The sequence below is a fragment of the Colobus angolensis genome, unplaced genomic scaffold, assembly GCF_000951035.1.
Source record: "Colobus angolensis palliatus isolate OR3802 unplaced genomic scaffold, Cang.pa_1.0 Scaffold527, whole genome shotgun sequence".
NCBI lineage: Eukaryota > Metazoa > Chordata > Mammalia > Primates > Cercopithecidae > Colobus > Colobus angolensis.
In genome coordinates this window covers 196,620-220,598 of record NW_012118788.1, presented here as the reverse complement: position 1 = coordinate 220,598, position 23,979 = coordinate 196,620, and the positions used below count along the sequence as shown (strand labels likewise).

Below are 23,979 nucleotides of genomic sequence, written 5' to 3'. Positions count from 1 at the left end.
AGACAGAGACTTGCTGTTACCCAGGCTGGAGTGCAGTGGCGCAATTTTGGCGCACTGCAACCTCCACTTCCTGGGCCCAAGCAATTCTCATGCCTCAGCCTTCTGAGTAGCTGGATTACAGGTGCATGCCACCATGCCCAGCTAATTTTTGTATTTTTAGTAGAGACGAGGTTTCACCATGTTGGCCAGACTGGTCTCGAACTCCTGGCCTCAGGTGACCTGCCTGCCTCAGCCTCCCAAAGTGCTAGGATTATAGACGTGAACTACCATGCCTGGCTGTTTACCCATTTTTAAATTGACTTGTTTGTCTTTTTGTTGTTGAATTGTAGGAGTTCTTTATATATTCTGGATATTAATCTCTTATTAGATATATGATTTACAAATATTTTCTTCCATTCCATGTGTTGTCTTTTCACTCTTTTGATAGTGTCCTTTGCCTAAAAGTTTTACATTTTGATGAAGTCTAATTTTTCTATTTTTTCTTTTGTTTCCTGAGCTTTTGGTGTCATACTTAAATATTATTGCCAGATACAAGATCGTGAAGATTTTTCTGGGTGTTTTTTCCTAAGAATTGCTTCTCTCTTGCTGCTTTCAAGATCTTCTCTCTGGTTTTGGGTCTCAAGTTGACTATAATGTGTCTCAATGTGAATGTCTTTGAATGTGTACTTCTTAGAGTTCATTGAACTTCTTGGATATGTGTATTAATGTCTTTAATTGGATTTGAGGAGTTTTCAGCCATTATTTCTTCAAATAATTTTTCTACCCCTTTCTCTCTCCTCCCTCAGATCCTCCTATGATACATGTTGGTTTTCTAGATGGTATCGCCTGTATGTCCCTATGTCTCTATTCATTTTTCTTTATTCTTTTTTATTTTTCTCACACTGGATAATTTCAGTTGCCTTTTCTTCATGTTCACTGACCATTTATTTCGCCTGCTCACGTTTGTTTTTGTATTTTTCATTTCAGTTGTAGTTTTAGTCTTCAGAATTTTTGTTTGATTTCTTTTTAGGATTTCTGTCTCTGTAGTGATAATCTCATCTTGTTCTTACATTATTTTCCTTATTTCCTTTATTATTTTATTCATTTATCCTGATTTCCTTTAGTTGATTCAGCATATTTAGGACAGTTAATATTTTTGATTAGTAATTTCAGTGTCTGGTTGGGAATATTTTGTATCAAATTCAGTGTCTCAGGATGGTTTCTGTCGAATTCCTTTTTCCTCTGAATGTGCCACGTTTTCTTTTTTCTTTGTATTCTTTGTCATTGTTTTGTTTAGAATTGTACATTCTAAGTATTATAGTGTGGGTAGTGTTGGAAGTCAGATTTCTGACTTTTTCTTGTTGAGGGCTGCAGCCATCAATTTTTGACTTTTCCCAACTATTTTTACAAAATGTATGCCTTGTTGTTTGTGGGCATTGTAGATTCTGTTCCATTATTTCTTTGGTCAGCCAGTGACCTGACAACGATTTCCTTAAATGTCTGGCTCAGAACGGGGGGGAAAGGGTGTTCCGTCTCTTTAAATCTTCTGATAGAAGCCACCTGTGAAAACATCTATAGCCTGAGAAGGCCAAAACCAAGGCAAGTATATACCAGTTCTGCAGGGATCTGCCAGACCAACCAAAGTGCACAAACCCTCATTTTTGTAGGTTTGGAACCAGCCAGCCACTTTAGGAACATGGGCTGCTATGAATAGGGGATGGAGGCTGAGTCAAGCAAGTTATTCTTTTGCCAAATATCAGCAGCCTCTGCTCGTCAAATGTTCTGCTGGTTGTTTTAAGTGTTCGGTCAGGTTGCAGAGTTTTGTTTTGTTTTGTTTTGCTTTGCTTTGTTTGAGACAGGGTCTCACTCTGTCACCCAGGCTGAAGTGCAGTGGTGTAATCTCAGCTCAATGTAGCTGTGACCTCCTAGGCTCACGTTATCCTCCCATTCAGCCTCCCAAGTAGCTAGGACTACAAGTATGTGCCACCATGTCCAGCTAATTTATTTTTTTGAAACAGGGTCTCACTCTGTTGCCCATGCTGGGGTGCGGTGGCACAATCTCAGCTTACTGCAGCCTCAACCTTCTGGACTCAAGTGAGCCTCCCAACCTCAGCTCCCAAGTAGCTGGGACAACAGGCACGTGCCTTCACGCCCAGCTAATTTTTTTGTATTTTTTTTGTAGAGACAGGTTTTCACTATGTTACCCAGGCTGGTCTCGAACTCCTGAGCTCAAGTGATCCACCCGCCTCCGTCTCCCAAAGTGCTAGGATTATAGACTTGATCCACCGCGCCTCACCTAACTTTTTTTATGTTTTGTAGAGACGAGGTCTCACTGTGTTGCCCAGGCTGGCCTCAAACTCCTGTGCTCAAGCAATCGACCTGCGTTGGCCTCCCAAAGTACTGGGATTATAGGTGTGAACCACCACCATGCCTGGTCAGGTTCCAGAGTTTGAAACAGTATTTTGATAATTATTTTCCTAGTTTACTGGTGTTTTTGGTGGGAGGATTGACCTTTTCATTCTTGTAGCAGTGTCTTTTGTAAAGCAAAAATTTTTAAATTTGGAAGTTCAGTTTACTAAGTATTTTGCTTATGGATTGTGTTTTTTTGTGTTGTCTGAAGGCTTGTCTAACCCTCGGTTTCAAGGATTTTCTGCTGTGTTTGTTTTGTATTTTATGTTCAGCCATTTTGAATTGTTACTGTATTAGATGTGAATTTTTGGTCGAGGTTCTTTTTCTTTTTTCTTTTTGCATATGGACGTTCAGTTGTTCCAGAACCATTTGTTGCAAAGAAGATTCTTTCTCCATTGAATTGCTTTTGCACCGTAGTCAGTAATAAATTGGCCATGTTCATTTGGGTTCTTACGGACTCTGTATTTTGTTTCATTGATTTATGTGTCTGTTCCTTCACTAACACTACACTGCCTTGATTATTACAGCTTTTATTGTAAGTTTTAAAATTGTGTAGTGTGATTCCTCCAATATTACTATTCTTTTTAAACCTGGGTCATTCTAGTATCTCTCTGGCCTTCCATTAAATCTTTCTGTCAGCTTATCTATAATTACAGACAGACACTACTGTGATTTTTATTGGGATTGCACTAAATCTATAGGTCTGGGGAAAATTGACGTCTTTACTATGTTGAATCTTCCAGTTCATGAACGTGGTATGTCTTTCCATTTATTTAGGTGTACTTTGAGTTATTTCATCACTGTTTTCTTGGTTTCAGGATATAGACTTTTACATATTTTGTTATATTTATACGTAATTTTTTGGAGCTATTGTAAATGATATTCTTTTTTCAATTTTGATTTCTGGTGTTTATTGCTAGTATGCAGAAATACAGTTACTTTTTATGTGTTGACCTGTACCCTATGACTTTGCTAAACACACTTAGAAGTTCTAAGGCTTTATTTTCTAGATTCCTTGAGATTTTCTGTGAAAGGCAATCATGCCATCTGTGAAAAGGGACAGTTTTATTTTTTTCTTTGTAATCTCTTTCCACTTACTTCTTTTTCTTGCCTTGATGTAGTAGCTAGGGCTTCCAGTATTTTGTGGTATAGGACAGAGACAGTGGATATCCTTGTCTTGTTTCTTGATCTTGGAGGTAAATTAAGTATGATGCTAGCTGTAGGTTTTTTGTAAATACCTTTTATCAGATTGTTGTGGTTTGAATGTATCCCCCACAGTTTATATGTTGGAAATGTAATCCCTAATGCAACAGTGTTGACAAGTGGAACCTTTAAGGGTTGGGTTGATAGGTCATGAGGGCTCTGCCTTTATAGGTGGATTAATGTTGTTATTCTGGGAATAGATTCATTATTGCAAGGATGGGTTTGTTACAGAAGTGAGTTCATCCCCCTTTGTTTTGTCATGTTCTCTCACCCTTCTGCCTTCCACCATGCAGTGATGCAGTAAGAAGGCCTTTGCCAGGTACTGGCACTGGCACCATGCTCTTTGACTGTCCAGTTTCTAGGACTGTGAGCCAGTACGTTACTGTTTTTTATAAATTACCCAGTCTCAGGTATTCTGTTATAGCAGCACCATATTGACTGAGATACAGATTGAGAAGGTTTCTTCTATTTTGGGTCTACTGGCAGTTTTTTTTTTTTTTTTTATTCATTACAGTCATGCTTCAGAGATATTATGGGTTGATATTCTATTCCAGATCACTGCAATAAAGTGAGTATCACAATAAAGCAAGTCACACACATTTTTTGGTTTCCCAGTGCATATAAAAGTTAATGTTTATGCTGTACTATAGTCTATTAAGTGTGCAGCAGCATTATATCTAAAAAAAAGTACAAACCATAAGAAATACTTTATTACTAAAAAATGCTGACACAGAAACACAAAGTAAGCGCATGCTCTTGGAAAAATGACACTTACCAACTTTCTCGACAAAGGGTTGCCGCAGACTTTCATCAAAAACACAGTACCTGTGAAGCTCAATAAAGCGAAGCACAGAAAAATGAAATGTGCCAAAAGAATGGGGACTGATAAAGTCCTATTTGAGCCGAGATGGGAATGCTCCTCCTCGCGTGGGAGCGCTGCAGTCCATGGTGTTAACAGAGCCATCAGTGAGCTGTGTCTCTGCAGGCTGCCTCTGCATTCAGGTACTTCTGAAGCTTGGCCTGTCCTTCGAGCGTCATCCTGTGAATGATGGATGGTGGTCATGGAGAAAGACTTGACTGAAAAGTTAAATGTATCCTGTCCTCCAGTCGTTTTCTTCCAGCCCTTGTTCTGTCTTTGTTATGGAGAGGTGCAATTCTGTGACTATTCCATCCTTAGTAATATGGTTACAGGGCTCAGCTTCCTTATCTCTGAAATGAGGATGCATATTTGTTCTGCACAGGAAGCACTTTGTTTTCTGCTTGACTGGTGGTACTTCTCCCTGTGTGGAGGGTATGACTGAATAACAGGTGAGCTATCTAGAAACCACTCATGTATTTACTTGTCTCTTCCTTTGTGGGATTTGGTACCAGATATGGTGGTAGAAAGATAAATAGGACAGGACTGCTGCCTTTGAGAAGTTTACAAGACTATTAAGAGGGACAGACCCAGAGGCAGGGCAATCCCACTGAAGAGATGAGGGCGTGTAGAGGGGACATTTCGAAAGAACCATCTCTTGCTGTGTCAAATCAGTGTAAGATTTTTAGTTTTAAAAAGATGTTTTATTTGTATATCTTAGGAAAAAATTCTTGCATGTGCTCGATATTTAAAAACTCAAGGCCAGGTACGGTGGCTCATACCTATAACAGCAGTCTGGGAGGCTGAGGCAGGTGGATCGCTTGAGGCCAGGAGTTTGAAACCAGCCTGGCTAACATGGTGAAACTCTGTCTCTAATAAAAATACAAAAATTAGCCGAATGTGGTGGAGCATGCCTATAATGCCAGTTACTCGGTAGACTGAAACATGAGAATCACTTGAACCTGGGAGCTGGAGGTTGCAGTGAGCCTCAAGCTGAGGCTTCATTCCGAGGCGCTTGAGCCCAGGGGTTCAAGACCAACCTGGACAGCATAGTGGGACCCCACCTCTACGAAAAAACAGTTAAAAACTTAGCCAGGCATGGTGCCATGCGCTTGCAGTCCCAACTACTGAGGAAGCTGAGATGGGAAGATTGCCTGAGCCCAGGAGGTTGAGGCTGCAGTGAGCTGAGGTGAGATTGTGCTACTACACTCCATCCTGGGCAACAGAGTGAGTCCCTGTCTCTAAATAAAAAAAAGATGGTTGTTGCTAGTAAAGGGTATTATACAGTACATGTTCAAAGCCCCTACAGTCTTCCCAGTGTGTCCATTATTCTGGCTGCTTCTTAATTTTGCTACTGGAAATTTTGGGGGAGCTGAGGAAGAGTGGTAATAATGGAGTGGAAATAGAAGGCAGTGGGCAGAAGGGGTGCTGGTCTCATGGGCTTAATGTATATGATAAGTCTATATGAGAATAATTTTTTAGGTTCTTCTTGATTAAATGTTGTGTAGACAGTAAAACTGTATACCCACGAGTATGCCTCAGTTCAGTATGTGTCTGTGCCCAGGAGACACATTGAAAACCCAGCTTAAAGCTTGGGTTCTGCTGCAGACCAGCTGGGCAACCTGAGGCAAATCACCTAATATGGCAAGCCTGAGGTGCCTCCCTATAAAATGGGAGCTGGTCTTTGTGAGTTTTTGATTAGCATATAATACTTGGGCATTGAAGAGCTTTTTGCTAGTACTTTTATTAGACAATTGGAAATTTTGTTTTCTGTTTTATAGAGTGATGTTGATGCTGCATAGGTGATAGCCCAACAGCCTGAGCAAATACAATTTATTCTATGGCCATCAGCAAACCTGTTCAGAGCCCTTGCAGGGCATCAGTTGTGGCTCTTAGCTGAAGCATAATAGCTCACAGCTGTGTGTATCCAGGGGGCAGGCAGGAGACTCTTTGCCAAGGCACATCAGTTTTTGCTGTGCTAGAAAGAGTGCTGGGCTTTGAGTCCTATTTTTGTCTCTTTCTAGCATTATGACTTTGGGCAGGTCAGCTAGTCTCCCTAAGCCTCGATTCCCTAATCTGGAAAATGGGGATGATAATGCCTATTTTGTAAGACTGCATTAAATTCAAGTGAGATAATGTGGATGTGCTTTGTAAATGTCTAGGATGGACTGGAGATTTGGAGAGGTGCCAAGTGCTGCTGTTTTTAGACTATGTTAAAGCCAGCACAGGTGCCCTTTTAGTGGGGAGAGTTGACTTGAGTTTTAACAGAACAATTTTGAAAATAATTAGGAAGCCTGAAATCTCTATTTCTTCTCCTACACTGTGGACTCTTTTCAGGGTGTTTGGGCCCTGCTGATCGTGGTACTCAGAGAGCTGTTGCTTCAGGGAATCCAGGTGCCTTCTTTATGGAGGAGGCGGGAGGGATTGGACTGGAGCAGGGACTCAGACAACATATTGGGCCAGAAACCCTGCTCTGGATTTGAAGCTCACTGTTTTTTTTTCTCCAGCTTGCGTAGTTATTTAGTCATTCATCTGTCCTGAGAGGCCATCTCCTGTCAGCTCTGAGATTGGACTTGCACTCACCATAGTCCTGGAGGCAAAGAAGTATATGCATCAGGGGAAGGCACAGGCCCACCTGGCACCATCCTGGTAGTGGTTGGATGCGTTCCTTCGAAACGTTACTTAGGAAGCAGACGAGCTGCTTTCTTCCTTGTGGAATAGGTTGGCCTTGGCATGATGGCTGTATTGATGTTCTCCTACCCATGCACATGGACCCTGCCACCGCCACATAGAGACCTGATCCTTCAGCCATTCACAGGCCCCTCCCTTGTTTTTCCCTAGAGGGATCCAGTTGGCATCTAGGAAGACTTGCCATGACTTGGAGCTAGCACCTGTCCTGCAGAAAGTGGGTTGAGAGCCCTGTGGTTTGGCATGAGTGGATGAGAGCCCTGTGGCTTGGCATGACTTTTCTCCTGCCTTTGTGGGGTGGCAGGGGGCAGGAGAAAAGTCAGTGTGGATGTGACACAGGGAATCCCAGCTGAGTCTGCTGGTCTCTGGTCAGAGGAACTCCAGGCTAGTGAAGCTATTGTCGCCATTTTATACACAAGGACATCAAGGGTTGTAAGGGATCAGGGGGTCAGGTATCTGAGACACAGCTCAGTCACACTCTGAAATCTTCCTATTCTGAATCCAGTGTCCTTTCCATTTTTTCTTCTTGCAACCCTAGGTCTAGGTGGGACAACTGATTTTTACAGTAAGATAGTGGTGAAAAAAATCAACCAATGGGTAGTTATTGAGCGACTGCTCTGTAAGTGAAGGCAGCAGTTCAGATGGAGGCTATGTGATGCTCAATGGGATTAGAAGTGTTTTGGGATTCAGTGCAGAGAGCCCAGGGGGTGAGCACCAGAGAGTGGCTGTGAAGTGGGGGTTTGAGAGACTCTCTCACTTCTTCTAATCTCCAGTGGGCTCCATAGCTGGCCCTTGGGGCTATAAGTTCTGCTTACTGGGAGTCATCAGGGTGTTGCTTGAGCTGCAGGTCTGACCATGGGCTGTTGGCCTGCCTTGAGGATGATCAGAGCCTGTCAGAGATTTTATTTGGAGTAATGTCTTTGTGTTTTCAAAACAAGTTCAACTTTGATCCTAATTGGAAACTATTCTATTGATTGTTTTACTTCGGGATATTTAAAAAAATTATGAAATACGCAAACAAAATTTAGCATTGTACCCACTTTTTAAGTGTACAGCTCAGTGGCATTATGTATATTCACATTGTTGTGTTACCATCACCACCATCCATCTCCAAAACTCTTTTCATCTTGAAAAGTTGAAATGCTGTACCCATTAAACAGTAACTCTCCATTGCCCTCTCCCCCTCTGGCAACCACCATTCTACTTTCTGTCTGTATGAATTTTCCTATTCTATTTTCCACCTGTAAGTGGAATCATATACTATTTGTTCTTCTGTATCTGGCTTATTTTACTTAGTGCAGTTTTTAAAGTTTATTTCATGTTGTAGCATGTGCTAGAGTTTCCTTCCTTGTTAAGGTGGAATAATATTCTGTTGTATGTATACACCACATGTTCATTCGTCTGTTGTTGGACACTTGGGTTGCTTCTTACCTTTTGGCTGTTGTGAATAATGCTGCTATGAACGTGAGTGTACAAGTGTCTGTTCAAGTCCCTGCTTTCATTTATTTTGTGTATGTAGCCAGATGTGGAATTTCTGGGTCATGTAGTAATTCTGTATTGTATTTTTTGAGGAGCTGCCATACTCTTTTCCATAATAGCTGTACTGTTTTACATTCTCACCAGGAATGTACAGACTCCAGTTTCTCCAGGTCCTCATCAATACTTGTTATTTTCTGACTTTATTTTGCTTTGATAACAGCCTAGATGGAGGGTTTTAATGCTATAGTTTCTACTTTTTTCATATCGTATAGTGGTCCCAGTGTCCATCTTGGCATAGCTTATGATAAAGCTGCAGTTTCTGGCCAGGCATGCTGGCTTACCGTAATCTCGTGTCTGTAATCCCAGCACTTTTTGAGGCCAAGGTGGGTGGATCACCTGAGGTCAGGAGTTCGAGACCAGCCTGGCCAACATGGTGAAACCCCATCTCTACTAAAAATACAAGAAATTAGCTGGGTGTGGTGGCAGATACCTGTAGTCCCAGCTACTCAGGAGGCTGAGGCAGGAGAATTGCTTGAACCTGGGAGGTGGAGGTTGCAGTGAGCCAAGATCGCACCACTGCACTCCAGCCTGGGTGACAGAGAGAGACTCCGTCTCAAACAAACAAAAACAAACACAAAAACTGCAGTTTCCAAACTTTTGATTAGCAGTATTCTTTTTTTTCTAAATGTGGAACCCAGGAGATAAAACAGCTATCGGTCTAGGAAAGGTTTGAATCTTCTTTGTCTGTGAGAAAGTACTTCCTTCCTTTCATGAACCCCAGGAGAACTCAGAGCCTATTTGTGAAAGCCTGTGCTAGAAGTCATTGCTGTAAGCACTGATGACAGTAGCAGTCATTTTAAATTTATTTTATTGTTATTTTTAATAGAAACAGGGTCTCATCTTATTGCCCAAGCTAGTCTCAAACTCCTAGGCTCAAGCAGTCCTTCCACCTAAGCCTCCCAAAGTGCTGGGATTACATGAGCCACTGAGTCCAGCCACTAGCAGTTATTTTAATTGATAAAAGTGGAGCATGTGTTCAATCTGTCTGTTTAAGGCTTGTCCTACTGCCTGCTGGGCTCTCCCAGGCCCTTCTGCCAGCCTCTCAGCTAGGACTTTTAACGGCTTCTCCTCCTGCCCCCCTTGACGTATTTGGTAGCGTCCATATCCCCATCCCGGTTCCTCGGGCCAGCCTCCCAGGTGTCAGGTCCTGTGAGTCTACCTCCTAGTGGGATTCCCCTTCATCCCTACTGTCACGGGTCCATCTGGGATCCTGGCATCTTTTTAAAAATAAGAGCTTTATAATTTACACACCATGTAGTTCACCTAAAGTGTACAAATTCAGTGGTTTTTAGTATATTAACAGAGTTGTGTAACCACCACCACAATCAGTTTTAGAACATTTTTGTCATCCCAGAAAGAAACCCTAAACCTCTTGGTGATCGCTCCTCAATTGTCCTTCTCCCCAAGCCAACTAAACCAGCGGTCCCCATCCGTTTGGCACCAGGGACTGGTTTCTTGAAAGACAATTTTTCCATGGACCAGAGGCAGAGGGCAGGGATAATTTCTGGATGAAACTGTTTTACTTCACATCGTCAGGCATTAGTTAGAGTCTTGTAAGGAACGCACAACCGAGATCCCTCGCATGCACAGTTCACAATAGGGTTTGTGCTCTTAGGAGAATCCAAGGCTTCTGCTAATCCAACAGGAGGCAGAGCTCAGGCAATAATGCTTGTTCACCTGCCACTCATCTCCTGTTCTGTGGCCCAGTTCCTAACAGCCCATGGACCAGTACTGGTCCGTGGCCTGGGGGTTGGGGACCCCTGCACTAAACTACTTTCTGTCTCTGTAGATTTGCATATTCTGGACATTTCAGATAATTGGAGTCAGAAAATATATGCTCTTTTGTGTGTGACTTCTTTCATTTAGTGTAATGTTTTCAAGATTCTTGCGTGTTGTAGCATGTATCAGAAGTTTATTCCTTTTTATGACTGAATGATAAATACTTCCTTGTATGGACATACTTCGTTTTATTTATCCATTCATCAGTTGATGGACATTTAGGTTGTTTCCACCTTTTAGCTTTTAGAAATAACGCCTCTGTGAACACTCATGAACAAGTTTTTGGCATGGACATGTTTTCATTTCTCTCGGGTAGATACACATAGGAGTGGAATTCCCTGGTCATGTGCTATCTCTGTTTAACATTTTGAGGAACTAGCAGACTGTTTTCCACAAGGGCTGCACCAGTTTACATTCCCAGCAACAATGCATGAGATTCTAAATCTCCACATCTTTGCCAATCCTGTCATCTTTTGCAGCCTCCAAACTAGTCTGCCTACCTCTAATTATTTTTCTATTATCTTTCTAAAACATAGGCAAAACATTTTGTTCTCCCTAAAACATCCATTGGTTCCCTGTTGTCTACAGATAAAGTTCATGGCCTCTGTGTTGTGGCTTGGCCCTCAACTACCTTTCCATCCTCCATTCACATCCCCGCTCTAAGGCCTTGTCTTCTAATTTTCCCATCACACCTCACTCTCCCTGCCTCTTTGCTTCACTGTCTTCCACTGCAGTGTATTCTGTTCTTCAAGGTTTAATGCAGTAACTTACTCCTTTGCCTTCCTTAATCCCTTTGAATGAATTGTTCTTTTCTGCCTTTAGATGTTGCCTGTGTTTCTTTTCGTATCATTTCAGCTTTTGAAAAAAATAATAGGCTTGTTACCTCTGCTAGCAGTGATCCCTGGGGGCAGGGATTGTCACTCTTTTGTGTGCCTGACACCTGGTGCATTGCCAGGAAATGATGAATGCTATCGTGAGGGACCAAGGAGCTCCTTGTGTGTTAGACCACACTGCTGTCCCAAGGCAGCTCTTCACTGGCCTGTCTGCATAGAGCTCAGGACTGGTTCCTGGTGGACCTTGGCACTGTGACCTTCCTGGTTCTTCATACGCCTTGTCTCAGTTTGTCCTATTTCCTTTCTAGGAGAGTTGTGGACTGGGGCAACCTTTGCCAGTGATGAGAAGTAATGCTGCGTGGCAGTGCTGAATCTCTCTGAATATGGTAAGGACTGATGCCTGCCTGTTTTGCGGACATCAGTGTTCTTATGTTACTTTACTCCTGGGGGTGAGGAGCATTTTCATGTTAGACTCTGAAGGCTCTTATTATGGAATAGCCTTCCTCCCAGGAGAGCTGTTGGTACCTTTGAGGGTATGAGATTGCTTGCCTAATGGTTGAAGCGACTTGCAGGACTTTGTCACAGTTGCTGGAAACACATAAAGTTAACATGTTTTGTTGAAATCTGTTGTTCCATTACCTTCTGCTGTGTTGAGCTGTTGCTGAGGTGTCCCCAGTGTCTGTTGCTTTTGCGATAGATGGTACCCAGGACATACTTTCTGCACAGATTGGTATAACCCCCCGCCCCCCCCACCGGCCGCCGTTATTTATTTTTTTTCTTTAGAGGATGATTTTTGTTCATTCCCCACATCTGAGAAGGCCATAGCTTTTCAAGGTAGAATAGATCATATGCTGGAGCAGAATTGTATTCATCTGTGGGTATTTGAAGAGATGAGTGACATCTCAAAGCAACTTGTCTCTTCCACCAAACCCCTGTTTCTAGATTCGAATTGCAGCCTTAAATGCCAGCTCCACCATTGAGGATGATCATGAAGGAAGCTTTAAAAGTCACAAAACCCAGACAAAGGAGGCTCAGGTACGTAATGCAAGGTCTTCTCTATAGGTGGACCTTCTCATTTCTATAGATACTACCTCATTTTAAATGCGTTTAGACATCTCTTCAGTGGAGTTTTAGGGGGAAATACCATTTTGAAAGATGGTTAGCTCTCCATCTCCTGTTAAACCTGTTTTGCTTAGGAGACAATCATACTTAGGAGAAATTATATTTGTTCTGTCAGTGTATGTGAAGGCCATTTCAGCCCCCAGGCCCACTTCCATGCACCCCATTCCTTGTGCAGCCCTCAGGGGTTGGAATACCCAGGGAATGGTAGAATATTAATGGTAGATGGTGCTTTGAGGTTCCCTAGTGTATTGCCCTCATTTTATAGTGTGACGAGACTCTTGAGGGGAGCAACCTAGACTGGGATCACCCTCCAGGTTAGTGAGGGAGCCAGGTCCAACCTCAACTGCCTAGATTGTTGGTCACTCCTCTTTCCCATGAGGCCTGGCATCTCTTCCATATCAGCCTTCCTTCTTTCCATGCATTCATCTCTATACCTTTGTTCTATTCTAGTGTAACAGGGATTTGCTCCTGCCTTTGTTTTCCCTGAAATAAACATATGCCTCTTTCCCCACCCTCCTGCATTTTATGGTAGAAATCAGGACAGTTCCAGAGCTGTCTCAGAAGTCTACTAGTCATCTGTCCCTAGTCTGTAAGGCATGTCAGTGAGGTTCAACCTACCCAGTGCCCCCTCCCTCCCACAGGAGGTTGTCATCCTCCCCAGGCAATGATCAGGCTGTGGCAGAGTGGTGAGTAGAAAAACATGGAAACCATGCTGGGCGCGGTGGCTCATGCCTGTAATCCCAGCACTTTGGAAGGCTGAGGTGAGTGGATCACTTGAGTTCAGGAGTTGGAGACCAGCCTGGCCAACATGGTGAAACCCCGTCTCTACTCAAAGTACAAAAATTAGCTGGGTGTGGTGGTGCACGCCTATAATCCCAGCTACCAGGGAGGCTAAGGCAGGACAGTAGCTTGAACCTCGGAGGCGGAGGTTGCAGTGAGTGGAGGTCATGCCACTGCACTCCAGCCTGGGCAACAAAGTGAGACTCAGTCTCAAAAAAAAAAGAAAAAAAAGGAAATCAGTTTTTGTTTATTTTAAGAGGCAGGGTCTCACTCTGTTACCCAGGCTGGAGTGTAGTGGCATGGTCACAGATGATTATAACCTCTAACTCCTGGGCTCAAGCAGTCTTTCTGTCTCAGCCTCCTGAGTAGCTTAGGACTACAGACACCAGGCCACCATGCTCAGCTGATTTTTAAATTTTTTGTAGAGACAGGAGTCTCTCTATGTGGCCCAGGTTGGCTGTGAACTCCTCGGTTCACACCTTGGTTTCCTAAAGTGCTGGGATTACAGATGTGAGCCACTGTGCCTGGCCTCAATGCAAACCATTCACACTGAACTTTTTACTCACAACCCTTCTGACATCATATGTTTGGGGTATTTTTCCCCCATACCAACCAATTCTCCAACTCTCCATACACCAACTAGGTGTCCTACAATTCAATTATGACACTAGCTATCCAGAGTTAGTGTCAGACTCCGCAGCACTAATAGCTCATCCCACAAAACTGCCCTCACTTCAGATGCCAGTTGCAACCATTGAGTGCCAGGATACCTACACTTCTGTCCAGCTGGGCTATAAAATCAGGGATTCTTAACTCCTACCCCTTTTAGGTTTGATAATTTGCTAGAATGACTCACAGGACTTAGGAAAACACTTTGTCTACATTTACCAGTTTATTATGAAAGATACAACTCAGGAACAGCCAAGTGGAGGAGATGTTTATGGCAAGGTATGAGGTAGATTCAGAGAGCTTCCGTGCCCTCTCCAGGTGCGGCACCCTCCCAGCACCTTGATGTTGTTCACCAACTCAGCAGCTTTCTGAACCCTGTCCTTTAGGGTTTTTAAATAGAGATGCCATCACATAGGCATGATTGATTAACTCATTGGTAATCAGCTCAATCTCCAGCCTCTCTTCCCTTCCTGGAAGTTGGGAGGTAGGGGAGCTGAAAGTTCCAGTTATCTAATCACATGGTTGGTTCCTCTGACTGTAGCCCCGCCTTACACACATTTTTGGCTTAAAAAAAGACAGATCTTTATGCTGTATGAAAACATCTCTTGTCTTGATTTGCAGGAAGCAGAGGCTTTTGCATTGTACCACAAGGCCCTTGATCTGCAGAAACATGACCGGTTTGAGGAGTCTGCCAAAGCTTACCATGAGCTCTTGGAGGCGCGCCTGCTGCGGGAGGTGAGGCACCAGCAGGCCAGGCAGTGTGCCGTGGTGGTTAGTGCATGGGCTGTGGGGCTGGGTGCTCTGGGCCTTACTTCTGCTCTCCCGTTTCTTGGCTGGGGAACCTCGAAAACATTATTTCACCTCTCTGCCCGTATTTCCCCACCTCTAGGGTATCTGCCTCATTGAGTTTTTATGAGGGTTGAGTAAATCCAGTGAAGCATGTAGAATGATTCCTGGTGTAAGTGCTTATTAAAGGCCAGCTATCGTTATTACTTAATCTTCACAACCACTCTGCCCAGTAGCTGGATTTTACAAATGTGGAAACTGAGGCTTAGTGAGGTCTTGATGGCTCAAAGCCATCCAAGTAAGTGAAGCATTCAAACCAGAATTGGAGTCCATGGTTTGCTGATACCTAATGATCCTGTTGGCAGCACATTTTAGCAAATGCCGTTTGAGTGAAAGACCATGAACTTGGGAAGTCTGTATAGACATGCCATGGAGTTTTGAATATAGTCAGAAGGATTGGGGACACTGGTTACAGCAGAGAGGGGCAGTCAGAGCAAGACCTGGTCCCAGCCTGGGGACTGTGGTAGTGGTGAGTGAGTTAATTCTTGAGTTGACTGTAGATGTTGACTGGAGGTTTGGGAATTGGTCTCAACCTGAAATTAATTTAGGAAGGTGTATATTTCATTAGGAGGAAAGGTGTTTGTTTTCAAGTACTCAAACATGCAGATGATGTGCATTAACGAAGCAGATAAGCTCCATGGGTGTTTACTGGACTGCACAGTCCTTCAGTTGAGCAGAGTCTCCTACAGTGCTAGGCATGCAGACACTTGCAGACATGACTCAAGCACACCAAAAACCTTGATGGTTTTTGCTGCCGATGACATAGAGAATACTGAGTTCTAATTGTCAGGAGAAAGCATCTATTCCTTCTCTCACTCAAGGTTTTTCTTTGTATTTCTAATTATATAGCTTGTCAAGATTCTTTGGTTACTGATTACAGTGACTTGGAATTAGGGGTATGAAACTTGTGACCTCCTTCTCTCCTGTTAGTAGGAAGTGGGTGAGGACCCAGAGAGGGAAAATTAGTTTATTCTATACTTACTGAGCTTTGGTTATGGACCAGTTGGTGGGCATGTTGGTCTTCCCTCTCAGGCTGTGGTGGAATGCCGGGCGGGCCCAGCATCCAACAGTTGCTAGGCAGGAGCCTTTTACCTAAGGGCATGGTCATGTGTCAGCCTTTTAGTTGTAGGTGTGTACATCTTTCTGTGCGCATTATATCACTTTCAGCCTTATATCACTTTCAGCCTCACAAGGTTGTTTTAGCACCCTCCTTGCTTATAATAGTAAAAACATGCTCATTGTAAGCAACTGAAAAATACGGAAAATATATAGAACAGTTTCTTTTTACACTCATATTGCATCGACATACTTAATGTTAATTACATAATTACAGTTTTGCAGAAGATTGGCATAAATAGGTCCTGGACCACAGCTGACTCCTAAGAAGCATTCAGCTTGACTGGTGGGTGTCCTGGAGGGACTTGCCGGGGCAAGCCTTTCATGGTGAATGGAGAGTGGTGCTGAATGTAGGTAGTCTGTTAGGTGGAGATTAGTTAAGAGCATCCACTGTTATGTGCATGTGCATGTGTATTGCTGACTGTTTAGTCTGAAGTAGACTCACTCAGTCTCTGTAAATTTGTTCCCACTATTGTTTGAAGAGTTCTGTACCTGGAGGGACAGAGGTACCTGGGATCCAGCCCTGGTCAGCTGGTTCTTGGAGGCCTTTTTGTATGATAAGTCAGATGATGGTAGAAGATAACTGAATGGGGCTTCATTTGAGCTTCTCAGTCTTAAAGAAGTTCCTTAAGACCTCCAAGGTAGGTAGATTCTTGGATTAGTCAAGGGATGCTTCCTGAGGGTGGCATGTCTTTGGGTCTTACCTGTTCAGAACATGAAGAGCAATGTGTGGAAGCCACCTGTCCCAGGAAAGAACTTCTTGGTGCCCCTGAGTTTTTTCTGTTAGAAAATATTTTAGTCTTTGTCCTGTGGTTGGAGCAATAGTTTTCTAATCAGCAGTTTCTTAGAATATAAGGTCATTAAAGCTGTAATGAAATAACTTTTCATATTAAACATATTTGCAATTCTTACAGTCTTTCAGCTCACTTTTACTCTTGATATTTAGGGTAGGAATTATTTTTCTTAATTACAGAGGTTAGACACTAATGTTTTAGTTAATAACAATTGTCTATGCTCATGTGATGTGTTACAGAGTTGGGAGCTCAGCCTGTTGATTCCTAATCCTGGAATGCCTGGGGTGAAGCTCTAGGCCTTTGCCCCCAGATAGCCTGCTCATACCTTGTCTTTTATCTTATACCTTGAACTGCTGGCTGGGTCTACCTATGCTGTAAATGTTATTCTCTAGGCTTGAACCCTCAGGCATGGCAGTAGTGGTGGGGCAGCTTTTCTCTGTCTCTATGGATGCCCAGACTGTCTGCAAACTATTAATACCTCAGGGTGGTCTGTTCTTCCCTGAGCGCTTGGAGTAGGAGTAGTCTTATAAGAACACATGGTGCAGTGCCTTCGTTTTCCAGCAGTGGATGACACTAGACTGGCTCAAGGGCCTGCAGCGGAGGCCAGCCTGGAAGCCAAGTATCCTGCTGGCTGCTTGCTGAGGCTGCAAGGCCTAGTTGTCACTTCTGTTTCTGTTTTGTTCACAGGCAGTTTCATCCGGTGATGAGAAAGAGGGGTTGAAACACCCTGGGCTGATACTGAAATATTCCACGTATAAGAACTTGGCCCAGCTGGCAGCCCAGCGGGAGGATCTGGAGACAGCCATGGAGTTCTACTTAGAGGTATGGTTTTGGCAGTGCTTAGCTCCCTTGGTGTTTTGAAAGCTCTTGGTGGAGGGGATGAGGTTGGGGTCTTGTGGGCCAGAAAGAAGAGTTTGTAGTGGTGGATCACCAAGCTATAGTACCCAAGGCTCTAGGGTAGGTCCATAGGTGATAACAATTAGTACTGACCAGGCCTGGAGAGCAGGGGCTGGGGCAGAGCACATGCTTGGATGCAGAGGACTGCGTGTGAATTCTTCCTTTGCTGCTCAGTGCATGTGTGGCTGTGAGTGAGTGATTCAGTCTTTTGGTGTCTCTAGGTCTACGCCAATATAGTGGGAATAATAAAAAAGAGCATAGTTGTGAAAGTTAAGTGAGTTGGTATGCACAATAGTATGACAACCAAAGTCTGAAACTGAGCATTCAATATGTTAATACTTCCAGCCGTAATAGTATTGCTGTTATTTCATGTTACTATAAGTCTGTCTGTGGGCACCTCTAAAGCACCACACATTACACTATTTGCTTCCTATGTGTACACTAATCCTCATGCTATCTTGCAAGGAAGGAGTCTTTATCGTCACTTTAGTGATGAGGAAATAGAGGCTCAGCATCATTCTGCTCATCAGTGTTGCAGCAGGGATGTGAACCAAGGTTTGTCTTCAAAGTACATGAGTTTTTTTGAATTCCATAAGACTCTCATTTTTTCAAGTTTTTTTGAAGACAGGGTCTCAGTCTGTTGCCCTTGCTGGAGTGCAGTGGCATAATCAGGGCTCACTGCAGCCTTGACCTCCCAGGCTCAAGCGATCCTCCGACCTCGTGCCCCCAAGTAACTGGGACTATAGACATACACCACTGCACCCAGCTAATTTTTTGTATTTTTAATAGAAATGGAGTTTCGCCATGTTACCCAGGCTGCTCTAGAACTCTTGAACTCAAGCATTCTGCTCACCTCAGCCTCCCAAAGTGGGATTACAGGTGTGAGCCACCATGCCTGGCCCATATTTTCTTTTCTTTCTTCTCCTTTTACTTCTTTTACCTATTAAATATGTAAGGAATATGGATATTCAGATTGACAAAATATATCAAGAAAATGGGGAGACTGAGGCAGAAGGTCACTTGAGGCTAGGAGTTTGAGACAAGCCTGGGCAACATACTAAGGCCATGTCTGTACAAAAAAAGTTGCAAATTAGCTGGGTGTGGTGATGTGCCACTGTAGCCTCAGCTACTCAGGAAGCTGAGGCGAGAGGATTGCTTGAGCCCAGAAGTTTGAGGATGCAGTGAGTTATAATCACACCACTGCACTCTCTTGCCTGGGAAGTAGAGTGAGACCCAGTCTCAAAAAAGAAATTTTTTTTAAAAAAGTTCTAAGTTAAATAACTTGGTCCCTGTAGTTTTTTATGTGTCGTTATTGCTCTAGATCTTGGAAACGTGTGACTCCAGGAAAGATGAGCTGGCATTGCTTGTCAGTTATAAGATAGTCATGGCACTTTTGCCATATCCCTGGGTAGTTCAAGTGGCTGTGCCAGTGCTGTGCTCCTCCTGTCCCCGGGGTGCCTGCTCAAGGAGAGATCTGACTTTGTGTGTGTGTGTGTGTGTGTGTGTGTGTGTGTGTGTGCCCTCTGCTTGTGTTGCTTCCAGGCAGTGATGCTGGACTCCACAGACGTCAACCTGTGGTATAAGATTGGACATGTGGCCCTGAGGCTCATCCGGATACCCCTGGCTCGCCATGCTTTTGAGGAAGGGCTGCGTTGCAATCCTGACCACTGGCCCTGCTTGGATAATCTAATCACTGTCCTCTACACCCTCAGTGATTACACAAGTGAGTCATGCTTTAATGCTTTCTTCCATGTGCCAGTGGTTTTTGGAACAGCAGAGGAAAGGTAATTTGGATAAACCGAAAGCCAAAGTTAACACTGAAGGGCTTTGCCAGACTGTCAGGGAGAATGGAAATGTTCTTAGAGTTCTGCTTTATTCTGCATCTCTTGATTTGTTAAATGCCTTGTAGTAATAAAGTAGCATGTTTTCTGAATGATTTTACTTTTGGCTGTCTAATTTTTTTTTTTCTTTGCAAGGTTTTGTTTGTTTGACAGAAGAAATGGCTGTCTTATTTCCTCCCTGCACTGTCCCATTTTGTGTGTCTTAGTCTGTTTGGGCTGCCATTAAAAAAATACCATAGATTGGGTGGCTTAAAGAAATTGGCTGGGTATGTTGCCTCACGCCTGTAATCCCAGCACTTTAGGAGGCCAAGGCAGGCAGATCACTTGAGCCCAGGAGTTTGAGACCAGCCTGGGCAACATGGTGAAACCCCGTCTCTTCAAAAAATACAGAAATTAACTGGGCTTGATGGTGCATGACTGTCATCCCAGCTACTCGGGAGGCTGAGGTGGGAGGATTGCTTCAGTCTGGGAGGTCGAGGCTGCAGTGAGTCGAGGTTGTGCAACCGCACTCCTGTCTGGGTGACACAGTGAGACCCTGTCTCAAAAACAAACGAAGCAAAAATAAATATTATCTAAATCAAATGTGGGTAAGACTTGAGGTACAATTCATCCTGAGACAAAATTCCTCTCCAGTTGTGAACTTGTGAATACAGATAAATTATGTGCTTCCAAAATACAATGGTGGAACAGATACAGGATAAACATTTCCATTCCAACAGGGAAAAATAGGAATGCAGGAAAGGGTGATGGGTCCCAAAACTTAGCAAACTTAGCAAGGCAAATTTGAGGTCCTAAGGCTCAGGAATAATTCTCTTTGCTCCGCCCTTGATGCTCTGCCCTTGATGCCCACTGAGGTGGCAACATCACCCTCATAGCACATAGGTAGAGGGACAAGCCCCACCCTTTTGGCTTGGCAAGATGCTAGGTTGAGACATCCTGGCCTATGCAAACTGGAGAAGTGGCCCCACCCTTTAAGGAACTAGCCCTAGCCTCTTGGTGTGTGGTGGGAGTGGCAGCTCAGATGATCTTTGAATCACCTTTGAGGTTCTTCTTCCTTTTCCTCGAAGGATAACATATATTTTTGATGTTCTTTCATTCTTTCTCATTTTTTCTGTTCCCATTAGTCCCCACTAGCAGTGTTTCTGCCAGTATAATCCCACCTTTCTGGCTTCTGCTGAGGTACCTGATTAAATCTGTGGTTCATACCCCCACTGATCTTATAAGGAAATTGTTGGTCAGCCACACACATAGTGTTCTCAGAACAAACTTTCTCAATTTTTGCAGTATGGATAGACAGAATTTTCTAAATCTTTAAGTTCTGGTTCCTTTTTGCTTAACAATGCCTTCTTATTTTCTCTATTTTAGCATTTCGATATAAGCAGCCAGGAGGAACTGGGCTATGCCTTTAATACTTTGCTTAGAAGTCTCAGCAAAATAGCCAAAATTTCATTGCTTACAAATTCTGCCTTCCACAAAACACTAGAACATAGACATAATTCAGCCAAGTGCTTTGCTACTTTATAACAAGGATCATCTTTTCTTCATTGTCCAATAGCATGTTCTTTATTTCCATTTGAGATCTTAGCAGAATTGCCCTTGATGTTTATATTTCTACCAACGTTCTGTACATGATTATTTATTCTCTAGGAAGATGGAAGCTGTCTCTGTACCTCTTCTCTTCTCTTCTTTCTGAGCCCTCATCAGAATCACCTTTTTTTTTTGAGACGGAGTCTCACTTTGTCACCCAGGCTGGAGTGCGGTGGCATGATCTCAGCTCATTGCAAGCTCCACCTCCCAGGTTCATGCCATTCTCCCACCTCAGCCTCCGGAGTAGCTGGCACTACAGGTGCCCACCGCCAAGCCTGGCTAATTTTTTGTTTTTGTATTTTTAGTAGAGATGGGGTTTTACTGTATTAGCCAGGATGTTCTCAGTCTCCTGTCCTCATGATCTACCCGCCTCGGCCTCCCAAAGTTCTGGGAGGCTGTGAGCCACTGCGCCTGGCCCAGAATCACCTTTAACAATCCTTACATACCAATATTCACTTTTTCCAGTGTACTCCTCAAAACTCTTGAAGCCTATCCCCAGTTCTAAAGCTCTTTCCAACACCAGACGTGGTAGCTCATGCATGTAGTCCCAACACTCTAGGGGGCTGAGATGGGAGGATTGCTTGAGCCTAGAAGTTCAAGAATAGCCTGGGCAAGATAGTGAAACCCCATTTAAAAATATGTTTTTTTTAATTAGCTGGACGGGGTGGTGCCCATAACCGCTTTTTAAATCTTTTTAATTGAGGCAAAACGTACATACAATAAGGTGCATAAATCTGAGACCTGTCAGTTTGTATACCTGAAAACATGTCAAGATACAGCTCATGTGCAGCGCCCTGGAAGGCAGGTTACTTTGGGTCCTTCCACTTTTTACAGCCTTCTAAGGCAACCTTGATTTCTCCTTTTTGTCACCAAAGATTAACTTTGCCTGTTGTTGAACTTTCTCTAGGTAGAGTCAGTTCCTTTTAAGGAAAGCGTGTGCTTTCCTTAACCTGGCCCCTTCTGCTTGTCATCCTGCCTGTGAGCGCACCCATGTGGGGCACAGCAGTCACTACGTCTTCTTATTTTTGTGTAGTCTATTATGTGCGTTTGCACAATGTAGCCATTCTGTACGTGGGCATTTGGGTTATTTCCAGATTTGGGTTCTTAGTCATAACCTGCTATGAACATTCTTGTATATGTCTTTCAGTGAACATATGCACTCATTTCTGTAGGTTGCCCCTCATTTCACTCCCACCAGCAGAATATGATAGTTCTACAAGGCCATGTTTTGACTCTAGCAGTTTCTTCTTCTGGAGGCTTTTAGTCTCTTCTTGGATGCTCTTCCTACAGTTTGGGACCATCTTTGGGGTTCAGCCTTCCTTCCCCACCAACTTCTTTAGTTCTTTGCACCCCTCTCCCATTGTAGGAGAAGTTATGCTTGGTAAACTCAAGTCTTTGTGGGAAGATTTGGGTTGGAGCATTGTATTAGGGTTCTCCAGAGGAACAGAACTAATAGGATGTATGTACATATATAGAAAGAAATTTATTATAAGGAATTGGCTCATGTGGTATTGGTAGCTGACAAGTTCCAAGATTTACAGGGTGAGTCAGCAAGCTGCAGACTCAGGAGTGATGGTGTATAGTTCCAGTCCAAGTTCAAAGGCCTGAGAACCAGGAGAATTGATGGTATAGTTTCAGTCTATAGGCTGGCCGGCCCAGGAAGAGCTGATGTTTTGGTTTTAGTGAGAAGGTAGGGAAAAAAAACCCCAATGTCCCAGTTCAAAGGCAGTCAGGGAGAAAAATTCTCTTACTCGGGGGAAGATCAGCCTTTTTGTTCTGTTTAGGCCTTCAACTGACTGGATGAAGCCCTCCCATATTAGGGAGGGCAATCTGCTTTACTCAGTCTACTGATTTAAATGTTAATCTCATGCAAAGACACCCTCACAGACACATCAAAAATAATATTTGGCCAAAGTCTGTATATGCTGTAGCCCAGTCAAATAGACACATACAATTAATCATAACAGGGACTGAACTGATACATACACCTGTGAGAGCCCTGATAGATTTGATAGTCATTTAAACAAAAAAATTAAAGCAGCGTGTTAAATTAACTCTCGGTGGCATTTTATACATTTGATATGAGTAGGGAGGGATGCTGCTGGGTTAAGGCCTGCTGACTGCCTCTTGTTCTGAGATTTCCCAGGCCTCACCTCTGCAGGACTGTAGGGTGGCTAGTGAGTTTAACTTGCTACAGCTAATGTGCCTACTGAGAACCAGCATCATCCAAGTGCTCAGTGCCTTCTGGGTTTTCTCTCTGGAAGTCATTGATGGCCACCCTTCAAGTTTCATGTGGTGTCAGAGAAACCATGTCCCTTATTTGGCTGATGCAGGCACCTTTGGACCATCTATTGAGCAGCTTGGACTGGCTGGGTTTGTACAGACCTCTCCTTGCTCACAGGCTGCACAGCCTTTGTGCACCTTGGGGCGTGTGGCCCTGCTGAGCATTGTGGCCAGTCTCTGCTCTCTCCTGCCAAGCACACTAGGAGCGCATCACTTCCTCCTCTCCCAAGGCTTCCATGTGCAGATTTCTACTTGTGCTCTGGTTTTCCTCCCTGTGTTGCTTCTCACTCCTAGGTGCTTCATTTTCTAGTTGTTCTTGATAGGAGTGACTTGCAGTCCACCTGAACCAAACTGAGAAGCTGGGCAGGGCATGATAGTGGTCCCAGTGTCCAGGCAGAGCTGGCACCCTGCTGCAGTATGCTGTTTCTCTGTGTGTTCACTGGTGAGACCTGGACTGTTCCCAATTACAAGTGCTGAAAGCTTTCATAATTTATATCAAAGTTCTGCTTTGTGAATCCATGCTATCCCATTTTTTCTGTGTGTTTACCTGTTACTGTCTCCATTCCTGGAGGAGCTGGAGTTGGCACAGACTTTCCAGATTAATGACTTGAGGAGGCTCATTATTACATTCACATGAATGATGTACATGTCTTAAATTGCGGCTGGGCGCGGTGGCTCAAGCCTGTAATCCCAGCACTTTGGGAGGCCAAGACAGGCGGATCACGAGGTCAGGAGATTGAGACCATCCTGGCTAACAC

The 23,979-nt window shown here is 43.7% G+C and overlaps 1 protein-coding gene across 1 annotated transcript in view; it reads left to right on the top strand.

Moving 5' to 3' along the window:
- The window catches only part of CABIN1 (calcineurin binding protein 1), a 178,029-nt gene that overhangs the window by 19,309 nt on the left and 134,741 nt on the right, over positions 1 to 23,979 (top strand). Inside the window, exons 2-6 of the mRNA XM_011960860.1 lie at positions 11,595 to 11,672; positions 12,229 to 12,321; positions 14,479 to 14,592; positions 17,301 to 17,435; positions 19,053 to 19,233. Coding sequence (XP_011816250.1) covers positions 11,670 to 11,672; positions 12,229 to 12,321; positions 14,479 to 14,592; positions 17,301 to 17,435; positions 19,053 to 19,233 — 526 coding nt within the window. The 5' untranslated portion in view covers positions 11,595 to 11,669. The remainder of the gene's footprint in view (positions 1 to 11,594; positions 11,673 to 12,228; positions 12,322 to 14,478; positions 14,593 to 17,300; positions 17,436 to 19,052; positions 19,234 to 23,979) is intronic.